General features: G+C 38.1%; 1 protein-coding gene across 4 annotated transcripts in view; it reads left to right on the plus strand.

The window, feature by feature from the left end:
- Positions 1-25,828, plus strand: part of AdamTS-A (ADAM metallopeptidase with thrombospondin type 1 motif A) — a 991,514-nt gene that overhangs the window by 231,448 nt on the left and 734,238 nt on the right. For all 4 annotated transcript variants that reach the window (XR_011334233.1, XM_069836834.1, XM_069836835.1 and 1 more), the window contains exon 3: positions 14,217-14,500. Coding sequence is in view for 3 of the 4 variants with exons in the window: in XM_069836834.1 (XP_069692935.1) it covers positions 14,217-14,500 (284 nt within the window). In the remaining variant the exon portion in view is untranslated. The remainder of the gene's footprint in view (positions 1-14,216; positions 14,501-25,828) is intronic.

Genomic DNA, 25,828 nt, shown 5'->3' on the forward strand with positions numbered 1-25,828 from the left:
CAGCCGTCCGAGTTTTAGTCACCGCTGATCTACTGTATGCAGTACTTAAAAACAGGGTTGGGTGAAGTATGGGGGTGATACGGGTTTTCAATGCTCATACATAGGAAGGGCTTGGGGCTACGTCAGTCCTCAACACTTTCTGAAAACGCTTCCGCGTACATAAAACCAGCGGGCACATGGTGGCCTCGAAGGCTAAGTCCACATTGTCGACAGCGTAAGAATGATTCAGTCGGTGTTTTACTAGAGTACTGCAAGAAATTAAAACCACGCTTGCAGGCATGTTTCATAAAACATAGCCCAGCTGGTAATATCAAAGCATTTGCGATAGTGAATGCAAGTTAATGCAAAGACATTAGCATCGTGACTGATTGCAGCCTAGGGGAGTACTGTCACATGCGACTCGTCCTGGGCGAAGTCTTTCTTTTTTAAGTACTTACTATTCTAGAAGAGTCTGGAATTTTGCTAGTAACTAGAGTTGTGATATTAGTTACCTAAAATACCGAGTATTGTGCAAAAATGGCTAAATATGAGCATGAAAAGGGAAGTAAGCCCTACTGACTAAATAAAAATATTTTTTAAAATTTAAAAAGCTTATAAATTTGAAAACGCATGTTTACATACTACTATACAAATTTTGTGGTTGATTAACTACTATTGTTGCCAAAAAGGACAATAGATAACATATGAAAATAATATTAACTATAGAGTGTACGTAAGTATGTATTATTTTCCTTTTTATTCTATTATGGTATTTGTATTTCTGGTGGTGTGGAAGAGAAGGCCTGATGGCCTTAACTACACCACAATAAATAAATAAATAGTTAAATAGATAAATATATAAATAGATAAGTAGATAAATAGATAAATAGATAAATAGGTAAATAAATAAATAAATAAATAAATAAATCAATAAATAAATCGATAAATAAATAAATCAATAAATAATTATATCAATAAATAAATATATCAATAAATAAATATATCAATAAATAAATATATAAATAAATAAATACATAAATAAATAAATAAGTAGTGAATTTTCAAGTCGACTAGTTTTTTTTTTTTGGTTTTGACAGTATTACTGCACTTTACCTAGAAGAATCCCCTTCTTTCTTAATAAAAAACTAGAGTCTCAGTTTTGTAGCGTAGACTACATCACCTATACTGACTTCGAAAATATTACCCTCAGAAGAAGTGGGCCTGCATAAATTTACTGTTAGTGCTGCCACAAAGTTTTGGAAATCCAGCTACGGTATTGTCTCCTTGACTACTCAGCAACTACAGCTATATCAAACAGTGATTCTGTTTTATGCGTTCAAACAAGACCAAAATCGATGATGATGATGATGATGATGATGATAATAATAATAAAAAAGTTCAAATATCTTGGAGCAACATTAACAAATATAAATGACACTCGGGAGGATATTAAACGCAGAATAAGTATGGGAAATGCGTGTTATTATTCGGTTGAGAAGCTTTTATCATCTAGTCTGCTGTCAAAAAATCTGAAAGTTAGAATTTATAAAACAGTTATATTACCGGTTGTTCTGTATGGTTGTGAAACTTGGACTCTCACTCTGAGAGAGGAACATAGGTTAAGGGTGTTTGAGAATAAGGTGCTTAGGAAAATATTTGGGGCTAAGCGGGATGAAGTTACAGGAGAATGGAGAAAGTTACACAACGCAGAACTGCACGCATTGTATTCTTCACCTGACATAATTAGGAACATTAAATCCAGACGTTTGAGATGGGCAGGGCATGTAGCACGTATGGGCGAATCCAGAAATGTATATAGAGTGTTAGTTGGGAGACCGGAGGGAAAAATACCTTTGGGGAGGCCGAGACGTAGATGGGAGGATAATATTAAAATGGATTTGAGGGAGGTGGGATATGATGATAGAGACTGGATTAATCTTGCACAGGATAGGGATCAATGGCGGGTTTATGTGAGGGCGGCAATGAACCTTCGGGTTCCTTAAAAGCCATTTGTAAGTAAGTAAGTAATAATAATAAAAAGTTATAATCAGTATTATGTATTTATCCTTACAAAATAAATTGAATTGAATAGAGTACCGGAAGTTTACGTGTCCCGCGGATAACTTGTAAAATTTCCGTATAGATTTTCGAATGATCGTTTTGAACGTATTCCGAAAACGTCCGAATGTTCGAATTGGGTTTGCCAATGATTTTCTGAAAAACGGGGGTGCTACACTTCCACATAATTATTGCTACTCTGCGCTGTGTTTATCACCTGGTCATAGACATTCCAAAGATAGGGCGGAAACCTTGGAGTTGCCTCTCTTCTTCGGTATCTTATATATATTGTCTCCAAACATGTCGTGACAACTGTGTGCTATTTGGTCCAAAATATCTAAATCTTCCGATGGAAATAGTGGAAGGATCAGAAGGGAACGAATGTCAGTGCGAATGACCTCATTCAGGAAAGGTTCTCGAAGTCTAAGATTTGTTCCGTGACGGCAAATGCTAAAAAAAAATTAAAAAGTAATAAAGTAAACGTCCCTTTACCATAGTATTTTGCAATGTAGCTTGAGCACCATTTTTATTGCACTAAATTCGAAGTTCGCTAAGATGAATTTTGTGGAGTTAAATCCGAATTCACACCTAGTGCTACAGATTTCAAATGTTGAAATACGCTATTATGCGATTCCATCTTTTCTAACGGAAAGCACATACACACATATACCTATATATATATATATATATATATACATACATACATACATACATACATACATACATACAGAGGCCTACATACTTTTTCTTCCCCAGCCGCGGATGTAGAGCTGTCGCGGGCAGTGTACAGCGCAGCTGTGCACGTGTGAGTGAGGGAAGATAAAATGTATGCACTGTACCTATATAAAATATGTGTAAGTAGAGAACTTTTCTGAAACACAGTAATTGTTTTGACTATTTGTCCAGTTGACAAAAATTGAGATGTTTTATTATTTACACGCATTGAGCAACTAATGAAATGGACGAAATTGTGGACCAATTTTATTGCACGTAATAGTGTAGGACGATAAAATGTGGACAAAATGTACGCGAACGTAACATTTTTGGACGTAATTTGGAGTGGACGGTGTACCTGTGGACGAAATGCCTTTGGAACAACAAAGTGAACGGAATATTAGTGGACCAAACCACCCGGAACGTCCGTTCTATGACATCTGCTAAGGATAGAGGAGACTAGAGACTTTCCCATATAGAAGGGTCGAACAGGAGTCTGTGCTAACTTGAGATTATTGCAGAGAAAGGGCGACGGGACAGTCGGAGCGCTGATGACGCATGCTGCAGATGAAACGACAGTTCCTGACAAATGTGAGACAAGGACTGCTTCCATAAGCAGTATTCTGTTATGTTTTATTTCCTTCACGTCTTGCTAATCGAGTGTGTCATTTCGAAGGCCAGAAGATTTCTAAAAAGTTCTTACTCCAATTAAGACAATACATAGTAGGCATGCATATACGGACCTCAGATGTGACTAAATTCTCCTAAGAATACCTGTTTGTACAGCTGCTTCTCCTAAACTGTTCATACTTGTTAGTACGGTTCGTATTTTGTCCCAGGGCGCACGGAGCTAAGGTTAGCTGTTCATAGACTATATTGACGTGACGTCATATTTGACGCGTGCCACAGCATCTTGTTTGTGCTGCAATTGACGTTCTATTATGATTCAAAGCTAGATCTCATCGACTGTTTACAATGCATTATAGTGATAAAGATTGATATTACGATTTGGTTTGCCACAATTTAAATTATATGTTCATTTATTTATTATTTTTTACTGGTGCTGGCAAAGTTAATATCATAAAACTTTCTTTTCCACTTAACCAGTATAGAAATGCGTAATAATTATTTAATAACAGATGAGTTTACTTTTTGGAATCGTGCATAATATTAACATTAAGTAATACAATAATAACAGAATAGCTCACTTTGTTTAGAACCTTAAATATTAATATAAATTAACAATATTCTTCGAACTATTCACTACTCGACACAGCACCACAGAATGACATTTTTCGTTGTTTATGTGAACATATTACGTATCGTCTGTAGCGAGCGGGAGCAGAGCGAGGCGCGGGTGACATTTAAGCTCCTTGCTGTGCTTAACTGAAATCTACTGTTTTGGTACTAACTTTCTAGCTATGCGATGTAAGAGTAATGGAACGGAGAAAAATTTTCTCCGGCGCCAGGATTTGACCCGGGTTTTCAGCTCTACGTGCTGATGCTTTATCCACTAAGCCACACGGGATACCACCCAGGCGTCGGACAGAATCGTCTCAGATTAAGCTCCAACTCTTGGGTTCCCTCTAGTGGCCGCCCTCTGCACTACGTCATAGATGTCTATGAACGTAGGACCGAAGTCCACACATGTGCTGAGGTGCACTCGTTATGAGTGACTAGTTGGCCGGGATCCGATGGAATAAGCGCCGTCTTAAATCACGAAGTGATTTACGCATATTATATATATATATATATATATATATATATATATATATATATACACATATATATAATTTTAATGCACCGAAGTACATATGATATTTCCATGCAGATATTCTGCGTCATCATACGATGTAAGAGAAATGGAACCGAGAAAAATTCTCTCCGGCGCCGGGATTTGAACCCGGGTTTTCAGCTACGTGCTGATGCCTTATCCACTAAGCCATTACTCTTACATAGTATGATGACGCAGAATATCTGCATGGAAATATCATATGTACTTCGGCACATTAAAATAATATATATATGATATGCGGTGGTATCCGGTGTGGCTTAGTGGATAAAGCATCAGCACGTAGAGCTGAAAACCCGGGTTCAAATCCCGGCGTCGGAGAGAATTTTTCTCCGTTCCATTACTCTTACATCGTATGATGACGCAGAATATCTGCATGGAAATATCATATGTACTTCGGTACATTAAAATAATATATATATATATATATATATATATATATATATATATATATATATATATATATATATTTCTAGCTATGGTTATTAATATCCAAGACTCATTTCACCCTGGAGTAACGCACTTGTACAGTAATTTATATTAAAAAAAATTGAAGGAAATTTAATTTAGAGAACTGTAATTTACCCAAATGTGTTTAACGGCTTTGCTCTTGAATGTTTTTATGTAAATACAGAGAATCCCAGTCAGGTGTTGGCCGACTCCGCGCTCACCAGCAGAAACAGCTGACTGAAAATGGATAAAATCGTCCTGTAGTTTAGAAGAGATCGTTGTACACTGACGGAGTAGCCAGGCTCACCATTTTGGTGCCAGGTGTGCTGAAAACTCGTATAGAACTCCAGTCGATTTTGTGGAAGGTCACAAGAATTTATAGGCCTGTATATTTCGTAAATGAGAAAATGAAAAAGTTATTAATTTGTAGGATGTGTTTCGATTCATATCATTAAGTATAAATTATTAAAAATTCTGCCCCGGAATTTGATGCATCTGCATACTTTTCCCGAATGGTAAAACTATATCGTCGTTGTTCCTGCAATAACTCCTATGTGACATATTTATCGATTTTAGATTTTTGCTCTATTAAAGAACTTAGATAGTGATACAGCAAATAATACAATCTCCTATATGTAATTATATTTCTTCGTTTCGAAAATGTAAGAATTCACAGACTCCTATGTACGGCTGCCATAGGATGAATAAATGAGTTTTTTCTTCATACTGAAAATATATATATATATATATATATATATATATATATATATATATATATATATATATATATATATTGCACATAGGAGTTATTGCAGGAACAATGACGATATGCTTTCAGATATCTATATACACCGTGTTCCGCTTATAAGTATAACAAAAGAAATAGCTATAACTTCTGAATTAATACAAGTATATAGTTGAAACCAACTGCTACAAAGAATGAAAACTGGGAATTTTTGTTACCTTATGTTCCATAAACCTCAACATGGCTTCCATTGGTGGCACGGGAAATATCCAACCGGTATTCAACCTCGACCCAAGTGTTATGAAGCATCTGTGGTGTAACATTGTTGACAGCAGCATAAATTCTTTCTTGTAAGTCTGCCAAATCACGTACTGGCGTCCTGTAGACCTGGTCCTTAACAAACCCCCACAGGAAAAAATCAGGTGGTGTTAGATCTGGTGATCTGGCAGGCCATGTGATGTACGGTGATCCTCTTCCGATCCATCTTGCAGGGAATTGTTCGTCTAAGAATGTGCGAACCATGTTGGCAAAGTGTGGTGGAGCCCCATCTTGCTGGAAAATTGCTCCATCTGGGAGTTGTGGCACAGCATACAGTTGCAACATATCCAGGTACGTGTTTGCAGTGACTGTCTTTTCAGCAAAGAAATAGGGACCAATGATTCTGTCACGCATGATCCCACACCAAACATTCCATTTAGGGGAATCCCGTTGGTGTTCAATTACGACACTTGGATTTTCCGACCCCCAGATGCGACAATTGTGTCGGTTTACTTTTCCACTGACGTGGAAGGTTGCCTCATCTGAGAAACAGACTCGAGTTAGAAATGTGCAAGATGGGGCTCCACCACACTTTGCCAACATGGTTCGCACATTCTTAGACGAACAATTCCCTGCAAGATGGATCGGAAGAGGATCACCGTACATCACATGGCCTGCCAGATCACCAGATCTAACACCACCTGATTTTTTCCTGTGGGGGTTTGTTAAGGACCAGGTCTACAGGACGCCAGTACGTGATTTGGCAGACTTACAAGAAAGAATTTATGCTGCTGTCAACAATGTTACACCACAGATGCTTCATAACACTTGGGTCGAGGTTGAATACCGGTTGGATATTTCCCGTGCCACCAATGGAAGCCATGTTGAGGTTTATGGAACATAAGGTAACAAAAATTCCCAGTTTTCATTCTTTGTAGCAGTTGGTTTCAACTATATACTTGTATTAATTCAGAAGTTATAGCTATTTCTTTTGTTATACTTATAAGCGGAACACGGTGTATTTTAGAGCTTATTAAGCATAGTTCTGTATTGCATATAAGTGCATTTTTTCATAATTTTTTAATATTTACTTTTTTAATGCTTTAAGATCTTTACGGCATATTTATAAGATTTACAATATTTTTTTCTGTCGTGAACGCGAGAAGCAGGGAATATGTGAATCACCGTGATGAAGTACGATCACTCAAACGTCACGTGCTAGGACGCTAGGTCGCTGACTTGCAGGAAATTTTTGTGAAATATCCATTGAAGAGTTCAGTTATTTAGATCGATGGCACCAAATATTCCACTTCCACCTGCACCATTATTAACCCGATTGGGAACGTGGTTCGACGCGTCATTATGCTCAGCATCTATAGGCGGTTAAATAGGTGGCTAATTCGTTGGACTCGATTAATCCTCTGTCTATTGAGACAGTTCAAAATATACCACCAAACAATAAGTTGGAAGGGAATCTTGCATTTATATCTGTTTTTTTTTTCGGTTTACCGAAAGCAATCACATCACAGGAAACGGTTAGCATTACCTTACATGTGTAACTAGTCGACTATTTAAGAAACGAAATCTAATGTGAATTCTGATCAGGGGCGGCCCGTCCTTAAGTGCGACAGTGCTACAGCACAATGATAATTTTTGCTCAAATAATGTATTTGCAATACCATAGTATTTAATGTCATTTGACAATTTCCCGTGGTTATGTTCGTGATGCGTTATAGAGTGTTTAGTCTTCGCTCTTCGGTGCCTCAGGGGGTTCGTTGTGCTACTCAGAATCTACATGAGAATGTAGACAATTAATGCGCATGTCCGAAGCTGAAATCACTGCTCTGATTGGCTATTTTTACGCGGGGAAGTGCTGTAGTCAGCTTCAGCACAACACAGCTTTGAGATTGCAAAAGTAAAGCGTAATGAAAGAATGCTTATTTGTGGAAGAACTCGGAACTATGTATAATGTATTTGGTAATTCAAGTGTCCGATTGCTGCTGCCATCTTACCAGTTTTTTAGGTTCCTCCTGAATCAGTCAGCAAGCGACGGATAATTGAATCCCAGAAAATTGAAGTCAAGGAAGTATGTGACCGTATAATTCAGGAAACTACTCATAGTTTCCAGTCTTAAAAGTTACCTAGACACAACAAAATTGCTATACAGCGAATTTTTTGACAATTTTTCGCATAATTTTCTTGAATGCGAACTTGAAGTTGCTGTCAACAGCTATACTGTACTGAACAAAAGAATGTTAAAGACACAACTTGGAGTTCTATACGGAAGATCTGACTTCCGAAATATAGATGGAGCTGTTCAATTTTTACAATACATAGCCTCCAACAATTCACAGGATCCATTCTGTAAAGTAACGAAGTTGTTAAATATTTTGGTTACAAAACCAATGACCACTGCTGAGCCAGAAAGAAGGAACACTATGTCCTAGGATCGCCTAACTGCAGTTGCAATACTGTCAATAGAAAAGAGTATAATGTCCAAGGGGGAGGAGTTTAACGTTTAACGCCAGAGTAATTGACATGTTCTGCAGTAGGAAGGAACGTCGTATGGACTGCATATTTCGTCACTAGGCGAGTCTCAAATTAAGATAAATACATATAAGTGTATACCGTAGGCCGATATAGAGATTGTAGCACACTCATTATTTTGACCACCAGCCGCTACTGATTCTGATCCTGGAAGTGTAGGGCAAAAATTACAGGAGAAGTGACTAACATTATTTAAAAGAATCCTGGGTACCAGCAGTGTGCGATATTCGAGACATTCTCGAAAGAAAGTTTCTCCATCACACCAAAAATTCATTTCTGTCTGTAGAAAAATTAACATAATTGAAATACGCTCCAGTAACCTCGTGTGACGTGGAAAGAAGTCTTCATAATTCAAAAATATTTTCAGGGAAAACAGACGCAGTCGCTTAATTGAAAACCTCGGCCGCGCGTTGGTTATGAAGTGCAACTCTTCTGTGAGTGTAGACAACGGAAATGCCTCTCTTCAACGCCTGAGGAATAATCATTAACATTCGTACTGTTATAGGAAATGCAATTTCTCTAATCTGTTAGTGCATATTTATTGACAGACTATATTTTGCACTTTTTATGTGCATATTTGCATGCATATTTAATGACGTTAGGGCTTTAACCTCCGGGCCCTATTGACAAGTATTGTGTGGGTAATGTACATAGGTGTTCTAGAGTACATTGACCTCTTTCTTTTTCAAACTCTTAAGTTATAGGCAAACGTACATGTACTTAGTTTTTAATTATCCGGGAGTCGTATTATCTTGCCTGCGTTAAATCGGAGCAGTAGTATAGGCCTACCTATAATACGAATTTCATTGTTTAGTAGTCTTATTACATTGATCAGTAAGTGCATAAAATATTATAGTAGCAGCTTTATTTCCCTCCGTGGGCTCTAAAATTCTCGTGAGAAGATATTGTTCAACTGATGACCTAATTTATGTTACATTCAAAAAATGGAATTAATGATCCACGTCTCCGCTGTGGTTGATACAGACTCAACGGACCCTGGTAACTCTTGACGATGTAGAAATGTGTATGTGTGTGTGTCTTGTTTTGCCTTTCTTTGCTCCATGCTGTCACATAAAACAAGTTAAGTAACTGAAAAGGCAGAGATAGATGAGCAAGTTAAATATTTCGATGACAGTCCACTCGTGTATTAAATTCAAGACTCTCGACACTGACTAATATAAATTCGCAGTAAAATAATACTTATATACTGTAGGTCTAACTGAAATATTTAAGATTAGACCGACATAATATGGAATACCAAAACCGAAACGGCGATATAATGTCTCCAAAGTGGATCCATTCGGACATTATAACTTCGTTATTAACAGGGCTAGGATTTTGATGACCTATAAATCATGAAAAAAAAAATGCATTTATGAACTAAAAATCTTTCAAAAAATTTCCTTAAAAATGCCCTCAAAATTGATCTTACATAATTGGCTTAGTAGGAATATTAATATTTAGACTTGTAATTAAATTAAATTCTGGTACCAACATTTAAGTTTATTTAATTTTGCATAATTTTTCTAAGTAGTACACTTTAATTATTTTATGCTAGACCATGCCGAAATGTAGTAATTATACACCTGGTAGCAGTCCTTTAATGCATGCCATTAAAATACACCTACTCATTAAAGTACAGGTGTTCAGCCAATGACAAGTCAGCCTACAGGTGTTCAGTCAGTGACAAGTCAGCTTTGTACCGTTATAAAACCGCAAGTATCGATTAGTCTCGGATATGCAATCGAAAGAGAATTAGCGAAAAGTCACGGAGGCTGGAAATCCAATACTGTCGCAGAAGGTTATGTTCTGTTACTGTAATAATTAGCGTTAATTGTAAATAATATTCAAATAAATTCAATTTGTCATCTCGTTTTTCAATATCTAATTTAATTTCAATGTTATATCAAAGTTAATATTTAGTTTACTCTGTAGGTTCTTATAGGCTATCAACGTCAATGTGGACATCTTTTCCTCGGAAAAAATCAATACTTTCGCGTCTGCGTACATCTCACAATTTACGAGGTATTGCTCAAGGTCAGTTAGATACTAATAAAATGAATAATTTCAAGTTAGAAATATGGTCGAGCATAAAAAGTTGTATGAAACTCGTTTATAATGGTAATTAAGAAGCTCGTATGAAAATTATGAAACTCGCTTGCGCTCGTTTCATAAACATCCATACTCGCTTCTTAATTACTATCATTATAGGCTCGTTGCATAATGTACTATTACCTGATGTAGTTCCATGTAGTACACCACAAGGCCACTCTTATCCGGAACTAGCAGGTATAGAGGAGTCTATATTGAAGAGTTGGTTGGACTGATCCATTATATGGGATGTACTACGTTAAAATGAAAATATTTGTGTAGAAAAATGATTAAAGTAATATACAAAATAATGGGTATTAATTGAAAAAATATGTTGAGAAAATATCAAAGGAAATAAATAATATTTTACATTAATAATGGGGATTTATGGCCAAAATTAAATGAAAATACCCCAAATATGACTGAATAAAAAAAAATGCTCTTATGAGTTGTAAGAGGTAAAAATGCAAAAGAATGCCCTAACTAATATGTTTTAAAACACTCAGTTTATCACATAACATATAAATACCAAAGCAGCAGTGTTTCTGGCTTACTAGGAAAAAGATGCAATTTCATCAAATACCTAGCCCTAGTTATTAATAACATGGTTGAAATAAATATGGTATCGTTCGATCGGGTATACGACTACGATGGGAACATGACTTGAGTTGGCAGTTGGCACCACGCATGCGTGTGACGCGGGTAGGGTCCTAAGCGGCTGGCAACCATTTTGGGCGTGGACGAAAATTTTCGGGTAGTATATCTTGCAACGCCAATATGCTAGCGCGTTGATTTTGGTGCCAAACGAAAGATTTCGTCTAGACCTGTTGATTTAAACCAGACTTATTCACGTCAAACCCACGCCCGTCTCTCCGACACAGCCACATCTCGATATTTACATACCATCTTTCAGCAAACATTCCTTAATAAGAGTGTGCTACCGAGTAGTTCAATGGAAAATCGGTGTAGGGAGAACGTAAAAGCAGATGCTTACAAAATGCAGAGCATTAAAGTGAAGTACTTACCAGATTAACTAATTTATTTTCATTGCATTAGTTTTCACACAAATAATAATAATAATAATAATAATAATAATAATAATAATAATAATAATAATAATCGTCGTCAGAAGTTGGTCAAGATGACCTTTCCAGCATTAATTTCTTTGGGCGTCAAGCTCTTTGCCGGTTTGTTCCGGATCACAACTCACAAGTGAAGAGTCCACTGCAAGAATGATGGATGTCACTTTCTTGTCGCAAATGAACCGAAACTCTAATGCATAGCTTAAGACATATAGAATATACTTAGAGAGTTATATGGCATTAACACTGATAGTCATTGTCCAGTAATGATCGGAAAATCACAGTTAAGCTTTGAGCGCTAAGCATTTCAAACATTCAATTGCTTCTCCTACAAAATGTATTCCAAATGACATCCATCATTCTTGCAGTGGACTCTTCAAGTCTGATCTTACAATCAATTCGGACTCAATATTTCTGCATATTTTTTTCAAATATCTCTATATGGTGGTTTGTTGATAACATTGTTACTACTCAGCGATGTATCAAATGGAAGGGAAAAGGAACTGGTCACCCTACCCCATTATCTGCTGTTTTAGTTACTTCACGACTGATGCCTTATTGGTGTCACTTGTGAAGTTCCAACCGTCTTTAGACAGCTAACTAAAAATCATCATCGTCATCGTCGTCGTCGTCGTCATCTAGGTTTCTGGCGTTAAGCCTCTTGTCCTGTTTCGGCCTCTTTTCCAGAAGTCTTGCCTGCCTTCTTCCTTTTTGTACATAGCATTTAAACATTTTTGTTAGTCTGTTTTGTGCAATATAATACAGAGTGATTATAAAGTAAGTACCCATTTATAGGAAAACGGACTTCAACGAAGCTGAAATGATAATTATAAGGAAGTACAGTGATATACCATACAAAATCACCGCATTTCGACATGACCACCTCGCATGTCTCGACACATCTCCCAGCGTTGCACCGAGTGTCGAAACACCCGTTCCAGAATATCCGGTGTAATGAGGCGTACAGCGTCTCTGATGCGACGTTTGAGTTTGTCCACATCTCTTATCTTGACCCTGTACACTTGAGACTTCACAAATCCCTAAACAAAAAAATTCTAATGGTGTTAAGTCTGAAGAACGGGATGCCCAAAACCTTGTTGACCCACGGCCAATCCATCGTCCCGGAAATGTAGCATTAAGATAATCCCGGACAATGAGAGCGAAATGGGCTGGTGCCCCATCCTGTTGGTAAACAACAGTGTCGAGAATTCCATTGGCTACCAACTGAGGCTCAAGAAATTGTTGCAGCATATCTAGGTAACTGTTTCCAGTAATTGTCGGTCCGCCAAACATGAAAGGTCCATAAACCGTCGATTTTGTTATTCCCAACCAAACGTTAACTTTCGATGTATCCCTCTGCCATTCTCGGATCTCATGTGGTTGTTCCGTAGCCCAAATTCTGCAATTGTGACGATTCACTACGCCACACGTGTGAAATGTTGCCTCATCGGAAAACAACGCATTGTTCATCAATTGTTCTTCTTCTGCAGCCTGCACTAAATCAACACACATAGCCTCTCGGGCGGCATAGTCCTCTTGCTCAAGGTGATGCAGGACTTGAATTGTGTACGCTTTCATGTGCAGGCGATAGTGCAATGTTTTCCAAACTGTCGACTGAGGGATACCGTACCGAGTTCTCTGCTAAGCCGCCTGGTGAAAGCAGATGGGCTACGTGTGATAGCCTCCTCAATACGCGCCACGGTGTCATCTGATGTGGATGGCCGCCCAGAACGTTTAACATCGGCAACATTGCCTGTGCTCTTGAATTTGTCCACCAACTTGCTTATGGTCTTCCTGTTTGGCCCAGGTTTTCGGAACCTACGATTGAAGTCCTCTTGGATCCGTTGGTATGTCCATCCACGCAACCTTCCACAAACAACTGCTATTTGTTCTTCAATATACAGCATTCTTTCAAATTAACTGAAAATAAAAAGTAAAAAATTGTTATTTCACAAAAATGGGTACTAACTTTATAATCACCCATACCGATAATATAACGCAACATAATAATATAATTTAATACAATATTATGTGGAGTTTACGTTACGTTATGTTATGTTAGGTACGGTACGGTACGTTACGTAATGTAATGTATCGTTGTTTTAGTTTGCAGCTCTAAGTTGGTTGATTGGCTGCATATAAAATAAATGACTTTGGACCATCGAGATAAAAGATGAATATATGGATTCTTTATGGAGGCTGGGCCAGACCCACGCTCATTTAGACCACCCCTATAGGTCCATTGTGCTAGTGAATTTTGCCGAAAGCCCTCTTATTTTTAGACGGGGCTGTTATACGTTTCATATGTGTACGAAATAGACATCCTAGCTTTGAAAACAAGCAAACCTCTGATTCATGTCAGATATGATGGTCATAATACAATATAATATGTTTGCAAAGCAACAAAGTGATAGAACTATGTAGGCCTAGAAATGTACACAATTTTGTTTTCATAGTCACATAAAATTAAATGAAAGTGTCGTTCTCCGCTATGTTTCAGCCCACCAGCCCCCCCTTCGCCATCATTCGGGACATTTTCGGCACAAGATGGCACTCCTGTGGGACCCGCACCCCCAGTACGAATTCGCAGCGTTCGGCCGCCACTTTCACCTAATGCTGGCCCACGACTCGGGCTTCGTGCACCCGGAGCTGCAGGTGACGCACGTGTGGCACAACATGACCATCCGGGAGCGCCCAGGCCTGCGACCCAACGGCTGCTTCTACACGGGCACGGTGCGCGGAGACCCGCGCTCTACCGTCGCCGTCAGTCTCTGCCACGGAATGGTGAGTGCCAGCCTTCTGTTACGAAGTTGCACCTGCATATTTATGTAAAGGTTTCTTCACGTGGAGGGAGAAAAATAATTTTGAAAGAGGTAGTGCTCTTCACAGTTTTGTCCATAATTTGGGAGCGTGCCTTGTTAGCACTGAGAACGAAATTAATCCACACGATTCTGGGTTCGTTCACGAATCTCGCCCAAGTTAGAGATTTTAACCAAAATTTCTACACATAACACTGAAAATTCTACAGCACGTTTCAGAAGATCGACTTTATTAACACATAGAATGTCCACAAGAACCGAATTGAATACACCAGTTTGAGGTATGAATGAATGAATACACAAGGGCGCGCACATTTTGCACTGCATCTTTATTAATTCCAACTAATGATCGTTCAATATTTTGTCCGCTATTCTTGGCCTACCCAAGAAAATGAAGTGATTTTCTAGGCCTTGGGAAGTATACATCTAAAAAGTTAGAGCTTTTAAATCTCAACACAAATTGCAAAGTGAAATTTATTTTTCTGTATTTAAAATACAGTGTCCACTTAGAACCTCACCTATTTTAATTTGACACTCTACAGTCATTAATCGCTATACAGTATTGTTGTTCGGATTTTTTAATAAAAAAAACTCAGTAAGGTTTTTGTCTCCATAAAAAATAAGTACAGAGATATGACATCCAGTGTATAGCTTATGTTTCTGGAAAATCAAAGCTGTGGATTATATTTGTTTTGTTTTTCATCTACTGATAAATAAATGCATATAGAGTGTTAGTTGGAAGACCTGAGGGGAAAATACCTTTGGGGAGGCCAAGGCTTAGGTGGGAGAATAATATTAAAATAGATTTGAGGAAGGTGGGATATGATGGTAGGAACTGGATTTATCTTGTTCAGGACAGGGACCAATGGCTGGCTTATGTGAGGGGCGGCAATGAACCTCCGGGTTCCTTGCAAGTCATCTGTAAGTAAGATACATTTTTTAACTTTTATAAATGCGCTACTTGTATTCAGTAATATAAGTTATGAACGATCTTATTTGAGGCGTCAGAAGCAAAGGGGTGTAAGTACACTCAAGTTATTTTCCAAAAATTGTGATTAAAAGTTATTAAGCTTTCGGAAATTCCGCGAAGTTTATTTTTAAATGTTAATGTGTGACATGGTTAAAATATATGCTCTTCACAACTGAAATTTTAAATGCTTTAGTTTACCCTGGATGCACTTAAAAATTTAAATTATGGTTTATTTAACGACGCTCGCAACTGCAGAGGTTACATCAGCGTCGCCGGTGTGCCGGAATTTTGTCCCGCAGGAGTTCTTTTACATGCCAGCAAATCTACTGACATGAGCCTGTCGCATTTAAATACACTTAAATGCCATCGGCCTGGGCCGGGATCGAACCCGCAACCTCGAGCATAGAAGGCCAGCGCTATACCAACTACGCTACCGAGGCCGACTGGATGCACTTAAATAGTTTTTTTTAGAAATATCACTTCCACCCCCTTGCTTTTAACTGCCTCATTTTATTAAAACACAGTTTAAATTTATTTTATAAAGCGAGTCGTTTTACTTGTTCAGATTCTTATTTTTTACTTAAATTTCAGTACAGCTGAATGAGACAGCTTTGTGGGATGTCTAGTGTACGATCTGCAGACTCTATCCCCTACCCGCAGGGTGTGCAAGTCGGATAAAATGGGAGTTAAGAAGAGTAAGAAACAAACATTTCAAGTACCGGTACTACAGACATATCTAGGAGAACAATATTTTTTATATTTATAAAATAAAAACTATAAATACAAATAGTTTCCTTCAACATAAAAACAATTCTTAGAAATCTAACGTAATGCAGATTTCGGAGAAAAAAATAGCAAAATTTAAGGTTAGAACATGAATTTCTTTAAATTCTGCCACATTTCATTATGTTTTCTATTATTATCGCCGCTACGTCTCCTCCAAGATTCAAAATCCTCTTTGCGAAGCGGAATTCCGCTACATTAGAGCACACTGGTCCCAACAAAACTACAGACCATGCGATCGACAGACCAACAGAGTCTCTGCAAATCGAACCCTGCAGATTTGGTCGCGTGTATTTGTGTGACCGCTTTAAGTCGTACGTCGTTTGATGGCTGTGTAAGTACTAACTCGAAAACAAGCGCCATTGTCACATTTACTTTACCATAACATCGATACTGATTAAGAAACTCAGCGATTGACGTTTTCTGAGAATTTTTTTTATCTAATTTCAGTAATCACCAACACTGTTTGCTTCACTTGGAGCTGATATACTCGTATATGCTTATAATTTTCAAATAATTAGTCATTACTATCCGAGAAAATCGTTAATATAGTGTGTGGTTCGTGATTTGTTATATCTGTAGGCCCAATGTTTAATTTTTACGATCCACTGCAGTTCAGTGGCTCCTCCAGTTACCCACTGCATGTGCGAAGTTCTACGTTGTATTTTATGTGGTCTATGATTATTTGAGGTGCAAAATTGTTTCACATAGCTAATTTCAAGATAAAGATTATTTTTAAATCCTCATCAGTTTCGAAGTGCGCGTGTGATTGCGTAATCTGTAATGCATAATGTGTTGTGTAAATGGTGGCTTTCAGTTCAGCATTAGTTCATATATAGCTCAGAATAAGAGGTGAGTGGTAATTACAGCAGTAAGTCAGTAATCTAGAAAAATAGATTAATAAGGGGAAAAATTTCCTATTTTAAGTAGCTCCAAAAGTTTGTTTGTTCATTTATATGACATTGTACAATACAAACACCCAAGTACCTCGCACGATTAATACTTTATTTACAACAATTTCAGTATAATAATTTCTTAGTTTGTCAGAACGGAACTGGCATGCGACAAGGACTGTACGTCAGCAAGTTCAGTGGGTTCTTTGTTTACTTGAGTGTGCCAAGTAAGTATATAGACAACTTACAGTCGTCAGATCCGTGTAGTTTCAACGCCAAAAACCCAGTTTCTTTTTTGTTAAAGTCACTTCATAATTTAAGTACCTAATTCTGTTTACAAGTGAGGGAACTGCACATTCTGTGCTCTTGTCTAAGAGTAGAAAAACTTCCATAATGCTCAGAAATACGCTGACATACACAAACAAAGAGTGCAGTGTCATTCGCGTACAATGTCGTATATTTTCGCAGTAGCTATTAAACACTTTATGTTGAACTGCAACCGTGTAGCCTACTGCAGCTGTGACTACCCGCCAATTTCACGTTCCACTGAAATACGTTCAAAACTGGTCCTGTGCGACGCTTTGTACGCAGAATGCGATGAATCGCAGCAGTTTAATAATATAGGCCTACTGTATACCGGTTATCGTCAGCCGATACTCTGATTCTAGCAATTTTTCCTTAAGCAGCGCCACACAGTAGGTTTCGATTTACTAGCAACTTCAGTTACGACTGAATTAAAGTATTTTTTATACCATTTGGGTGCATGCGACAGAGACAAGCGACCGAGCCAGGCGACAGAAACAAAGCACACGAGACCGCTTTCGGACCAGCAGTGTCTCGCGACAGTCTTATGCAGCACGTGTTTTGTGGAGTAAAATACATGTCCAAAATGTCAGAAATTAATTTCACTGGCAAGAAGACGAACAATTGGTAGAATTAGTAGCAGAAAACTCGCCATTGTTTTATCCAGAGGTCGAATCGTTCAAGGATGGGAATACTCGTGATAACATCTGGAGGGATATTGCTGAGAAATGAAAAAACACTTTTGTAGTCATATTTCACACAATATTTGCACTTATTTTCTGAACAAATTCTTATAGAATACTGAGAGAGTTGTGTCGCTTTCGCCTGTAGCTTTTCTCGGTCGCAATAATCAATTTAGCGAGAGATGTCTCCGTCTCCTGTCTCTGTCGCCTGTCTCGGTCGCGTGCACCCAAATTGTACCTTTAATGAAGGTAAACTCAACACCTTGAGTTGTATTTATTATGACACATTCTCGAATAAATAATTAATGAAAATAAGAAAACGTATATTATTATTATTATTATTATTATTATTATTATTATTATTAAATAAGGTACTTAATGCAATAACTTAGTATTATGTTTCATTGATTGGTATGGCATACTATTTTTTCAAAGGAGTCAACACATTTATTTACACAAATTGGTGGTCACAGAGATGCTCGCCTTTTTGTGTTAATTGGTCTTACATTCTTTGTTATCTTGTAAATTTCTTACTCAGAAGCTTCACCGGATCTTTCTTAAACTTCCGTTATTGTGCAAATATTAAATTTACGTTCCAACAGCCGCAGCCTTTTTAATTTCACTATGTAGGATGAAAAAATTTCCAAGCAATAGCAATAAAACCAAATCGATAATTGAAAACAATAATATTGCAGTGGTAATTGGTTTAAATACACCTGATTTGTACATTCCTTATGCATTTTATTAATTTATTACTGGTATTGGAATATCTCGGAATGATCCGAATCTGGTCTTCATTTTAAAAAATCCTTTCCCCTTTTTCTGTAGAAATGCAACATATATCCTTAAAGGATTGTTAGTCGTTGTTTATCAACACGTTTTACATTCTCGTTGTACATAATACAGCCCTTACATTTTATTTTTCACACTTCCAACCTCATCTTCTAAAAGGTAAGTATTGCAAAACTCTGTCGGTTCTATGGTTTATCTCGTGTGTTCTTGTCTCATAATCGAGCGCTTACTGTGGGCCGTCTGTGGTCTGCTGTGCTTCCACTCGGCTTCCACGAGGGTGGAAAGATGAAAGGCATGCACTGTGTAAGGACGAAATAGTTTTACTGCAATGTAGCCTTTTATTAACATTTCCTGATACTGGGAGAATAGTTATTGGCAAGTTATCTGTTTGTATACAGTGATCTATTCCGAACTATTTGAGGAATTTCGCTCACATTCACTTTACTGTCGAATAAAGGCGGATATGGTGCACGTGAAGTATGATTGTTTCCCTATAGGAGTAGTGAATCTTACCTTGAGAAATAAACCAAAAATGGCGGTATACTCGAAATCCTCCATTACGACACTTCGTTAAATGAGATCGCGTAATAAATTAATAGAATAGTACAGACATAGCGTCTCGAGAAATGTTATGTTAAAGAATTCTGAGACCAACTAGCAAGTCGCCAGTAGCGGTTTTCATTTTAATCGGAAACCCATATTATCTGTTCAGAGTGGATAAAATTTAATATTGACAAATGGTGAAATGAAAAGCGCACCCACACAGTTTTGCCTACCAAATAGCCTATCTAAGGAGAAATGAGTCTTGACTTTTCACGGAAAACATTCAGTTGAGCTGAGAGCACGTGTTGCTCCTGATTGCCGGCCGGGCCAGGTTGTAGTATTTCGAAGATTGAGAACTTGTGAAGTGATAAATGCTAGCAAACCTGAAGACCAGCACTGTGTTTGTCCTCCAAAATTCCTCCTCGTGCTAGCCTGGTTTTGAAGCCGGTCTCTGACATTTTTCCAATTTGATTTTTATTTTAAATAAAGCTGAAAGTAATATCTTTCTCATGGAGAAATGAGTTCTACGTGAGAATGTCGCTGCAGATGTCAGAAACTATCACTTACGTCAATTAGACGTGGCTCATTAAGCCCCAGAGTATGGCCTACATTTCAGTCCACAATGATAGATTGAAACTAATAGGAACTTGTTTTGTTTGTCATGCAAGTCAGCGAGAGATCGAAGGGTTAATGGAACGTCGGAATTGTGAATCCACGTTTCCCATGTCCTAAGTTACGAGAAGAGAAGGTGCGTTAATGGTCAGTTGTGGGAATGACCAGTCTTCCTGCGCTCCGGATGTTGCGTGCATGCGTAACAGCGCGAGGAGAAAGGCGTGTCTACCCAGATAAAATCGACAATATTACTTCATAGAAGACAGTGGGACGGACATAGCAATAGTATGATTTCGTTTAGGTTCTATGATCATACAGTATTAATCACCGTATGTGTAGAAAAATGGACAAGGGTTCACTCCTGATGGTTTTATTCTCTGAGAACAGAATGATTACGAGTATAACGCCGTTAATTAAATTTTATTTATTTTATTGCTAGTAAGTTTGAAATGAATACAAATTAATAAATACAATGAAAGATAAACTAGCCCACTTCTGAATGAGTAAGACTCGTGCTCAGGAGGGGATTCCAATACAGACAAAAATAAAATTAAAATTGAGAGTGAATACAGATTAAATAGTGTTTAATATGTTTAAACCCAAACTATAAATCCAATGCATTTCTTTTTATTTTTTTTATTAATTTGGAGAGGATTCGTGGTTGAAATATTATTGGAATAAAATTTGTAATGAACACCACTAAGTAATTATCGCGTAAGATCGCTTAATTGTAATGTGAAACAATGCTTTCTACGATTGCGCTTGAAGGTACTTCCAGAATGAACTTAAAGTCACACATTCGGAGCGGGAAGCGTATACTCCTAGAGAAATGGAACATTAATACTTAAACTCCTACAATAACATCCTAAAGGTATGTGTAAATTCCTAGAATAATATTGCATCCATTGCAACATTAACTGATAGAATTATTCGAAACAAAATTTTCTTTCCGAACTTGATCACACTTCGGACAGCCAGCAATTACTGTGAGTTGCATAGGCCTATTAAAGCAAACACACCTATTAATGGTGTTGTTCAGTCAACTGTCCGAAAAGTGATACCAACAAGGCACCATTTATGAGACAACTAGGCCGGGAGATAATGGGGTAGAGCAGTGGTCCTCAACACTCGCTGAAATGTGCAAAGGGTACGCGGTGCTGTCCGGTGTGCACCGTCGTGCAACAGGGAGAGAGAGAGAGAGCATACCCGCTAGCAGCTACGGAGTGCACCATAGTGCACTGCGTTTTCCGCGGGTAAGAGACTCGAGCCCCAGCGTGCTCTGTGCTGACGACCCCTGGGATAGAGTGTCCAATTCCTTTACCCCTCCATTACATACATCGCCGATTAGCTACATACTACACTAATCAGACTTCAGATGCACACAAATAATTGTTCTTCCTTTTGACACATATCGTCAAGTGTGATGTAGCCTACTTGATTAAAACAACGTCAGTATTTATAAAACCCTCTAACTAAAGAAGAGACCAGTGAAGTGCTTTGTGTCAAGTGTGGCATTGCATGGGACAGAAACATGGACATTACGACGAAGTGAAGAGAAGCGACTAGAAACATTTGAAATGTGGATATGGAATAGAGTGGACAGACAGAATAAGTAATGAAGCTGTGTTGGACAGAGTGACGCTGAATTTGATCAGGAAGAGGAAAACGAATTGGCTGGGTCACTGGCTGAGAAGAAAATGCATAGTGAAGGATGCACTGGAACGAATGGTGATCGGAAAAAGAGATCGGCACAGAAGAAGATATCAGATGATACAGTAGACATTAAGATATATGGATTACATGTGGAGACTAAGAGGAAAGGCATAAGGCGGAAAATAGGAAAGATGGAGGAATGCTGGGTTTGCAGTGAAAGATCTGCCCTTTGGCAGAACACTGTAAATGAATGAAAACTCTCTTATTGAATCACTGGTGCGATTAAACAAATAGGCCTACACCAATGCTAAAACATGTTTGTGAATGTTAATAACAGTATTCTTTTAACAGTAAAATATTACTGTAAGAGAGTTGTTTTTTTGTTATAAAGCATCTCTATACACGAATACTAAAAACACATATGGTATTACAGCTCACATCTTTCTTTGTTAAGATATGAAATTTTTTAACATAAAAAACCTATAAGATCGGTCTTTCTGGAACATTTTAACCCTTTGAAGCACAAATCAATTTTTTTATGTTTTTCATATCATGGATCATACCAAAGCTGCAATCAATTTTTTCAACATTTTAACTCTGCACACAATTTCAAATCACAGATGGCACCACTATGTATACTCAAGAGGTGGTTCCTTGGTGGAATATCTGTGCCATAAAATTTAGAAAGAAAGAAAACGGTGGTTCTTCTGAACAACCACTATGCTGCAAAGGGTTAAACTCTTGCAATCTCATCGTATTTCTTAAAAAAAGGATATGCACAAGTTCTGGAGCTCCTTATCTGGATATAGTGTAAACTTACAACTGTACCAAAACACCTTCAATCATATACACATTTGGGTGACTTCTGGCGAATTCGTTATCTAGTCTCGCATGAAATGATTCTCACGCACTTGTCTTCTTTAATTCGTTGTCGCTGGGAAGAGGCCCACAAACTTGGACGAAAAAGACTGTCATCAGTTATGTGATCAGATATCCGATCGAACAATTGAAGAGAAGAGAGGATGTAGTATAGGTGTATTAGAAATACTGGCAGAGTGCGACGTTATTACTTGTTTGTTATTTGTTACCAATTGCTATAATTGAACAGAACAATAAATATAGCCCACTGTAATTTATAAAGGTATATGTTTATCAAAGAGTATGTTTAGGAACTTACTCCTGTCCCGGATATCACGACAGCACAGCTGCTAGGAGTTTACACGATAATATTCCAGGAGTTTGGACATTATTCTATTACCTCACTTCAGGATCACAGAATTCCTAGGAATTTACGTCCGTCCACTCGGAGAACATTCCAAGATTATACTGAGAAGGTAAACGAAAGAAGTCCTTGCACACGCAGATCTTTTCTGGCATGACGTTTTGTTCTTTTCCATGATTAAAACTAAAGGTAGCTGTCGGTGATTTCCTGTGAAGACTGTGGAACTTCACAAATAAAACAAATCGTTAGTGAGAATACTGTTCCAATAATTTTCCATCTTTCAATTGCTGTGTATCTTATGTGGCGTTATTTGCTTTGGAGGTATGGAATGTTGATGGTTGTACCACAGCATTGCAGTGTAGACAGACTTCTTATCGCGATGCATTTTGGATGCACGTTTTTATTTTCATTATTCTACCTGCGTATATGAGGGCGGCCAGTCGTTATTGGACATGGGATCACGGCTAGAGGAGGTAGTGACAATATGAGTAGTACAATCTAAGGATGAATTTGCAGTCCGAAGATGAGTAGAGATAACTGGAAGTTGACCAGATTTAACTGGCCTCTGGAATTCACCAGCGGGTCTCAGCAAGTGGGTCTCCGCCACGATCGTGAGTATTTCACACACAAGCTGTACATTTATTGGCCATGTTTAAATTGTACTCGTATTACCTAAGCTTATAGCTTAATATTTTTGTTGGAGGAATTGGTGTGAAAGGTAGATTGAAGAAGGGAGAGTTAGTGGAATAAAGGCTGGAAAGTTGAGGAAAACGTGGAAACCATTGATAATATTCAACCTTCCATGCTGTAGGCCTACACCACAACTACGTATCACCCAAATCAACACGGGGATCACCCCGAGTTCACGGCTTGATAAACAGTAGTATATGCCTACCATGTAACGAAGTGTGTTGACATCTTGCTATGTCAAAAGAGACGCTTAATGATTTTGGTCATTGTTTGCATGACTGGCGCTTCATCATTGTCTTCGTCAACTTCATCTTCATTGTTACTGTCAGTGTCTCATCGCCATTAATATCGACTTCTTCCTGGACACGCACGCCCCTCAGCCAGGCTCTTTATGTTCCCCTACGGATTATGCACACAAGTAGGGACACACCCACACTACGAGATAAAAATAGACTGCAGTTCCCTTAATGGGAAGTAATATGTCTATCGAAAGTAGTACATGTTATTTCTTATTTCTGGCTATAGCTGTTTTAACAGACTGCAGGCTGTTGTGCAGCCATTACTGGAGCTCGTGAAACATGCGCAACATGCGCAACATGGATCGCACGTGCAGTGTGCACCTAGCAGAAATGGATTTCGTACTTAGCGACGTGTTATTAATACAATAATACACGTACGCGAGTCACGTCCTGCTTCTACCTGGAACGAACTGACGGAAAATGATTTCTCATAATTTTATGACATGAGTCGTCAGCTGCGGTTCTGTGGTGGAGTGGCGGAGAATATCTTCCCTCGCATTGAGGCTTCTGTTTATTTGCCCTGTGTTATTTTAAGCGATGTCCTTGCACTCTGCGGACCAAATGACCACGGAGTGTCGTATAGCGCTGAGGCATTGAGTGAATCAGAGGGCTAATGTCTGAAAATTTATGTCCGTAAGCTGGACGCGGCACGAGTAGTCGTGAATCAATTTGGAGATCGCGGAGAAACTCTCTGCGCATGCTTATCCGTCAATTCATCATCATCATCATCATCATCATCATCATCATCATCATCATCATCATCATCGCCGCCGCCGTCTTATCATTAGATCTGGGATTTTAGGGTAGTTCCCAATTTTGTTCCTTAAGCATTAATTAAAAACAGTAAAATGTGTTCTCGTTTCATGGAAAGCCATGAAAGTAGAGTTTTATAGTATCCTAAAATTTTTATTGGGATCTTTAGTGCATATTAATGGTTTTTGTGTCTAAAGTGCCTGTTTCCACACATTACTTACGGATTTAAGAAACCCGGAGGTTTATTGCCACCCTCATATAAGCCCGCCATCGGTCCCTATCCTCAGCAAGATTAATTCAGTCTCTACAATCTTATCCCACCTCCCTCAAATTGATTTTAATATTATCCTGCCATCTACGTCTCGGTCTCCCCAAAAAGTCTTCTTCTCCCGGCCTCCCAACAAACACTCTATATGCATCTCTTGACTCGCCTATACGTGCTACATGCCCTGCCCATCTCAAACGTCTGGATTTAATGTTCCTAATTATGTTAGGTGGAGAATACAATGCGTGCAATTCTGAGTTGTATAACTTTCTCCATTCTCCTGTAACTTCATCTCTCTTAGCCCCAAATATTTTCCTAAACACCTTAGTCTCAAATTTCCATATATAAAAGAAATAAATTATAAAATGTTCACTAGTCTTGCAGGAATAAAAGACACAAACTGCACAAACGATGCTCATTTCTTCACATCTGTACTATCAAAATTTTAAATTACGAACAGTTATTTTTAAATTTCTCGATTTGTTAAATACTAGCAGTATCGATTGTAGTCCTGTAAATTAACAATAAACAAAACTGTCAGGATTCGGATACGTTCCGTTGTCTTTGTTATTGCGTGGTTTATATATGTGAAGTTAAAAATATAGGGATGCTTAACCTTCTGGTTCCTGAGACATTTGTTGTTATTTTTTAAGGTTCAATATAAGCTTACTGTAATTCTACACTTCAAAAAAGGCACTGAAATGAGAAAAATGCTGAAGGTTACAGTTAGGGTACAAATGCAGGTATATTATACTAGACTCCGGGTCTCTGCACATAATAGTAATATGCGTTACAAGAGCGGTATGTTGACGTTTTCATGTTCGAGGAAAAG

Source organism: Periplaneta americana, chromosome 10 (assembly GCF_040183065.1).
Source record: "Periplaneta americana isolate PAMFEO1 chromosome 10, P.americana_PAMFEO1_priV1, whole genome shotgun sequence".
In the NCBI taxonomy this organism is placed as follows: domain Eukaryota; kingdom Metazoa; phylum Arthropoda; class Insecta; order Blattodea; family Blattidae; genus Periplaneta; species Periplaneta americana.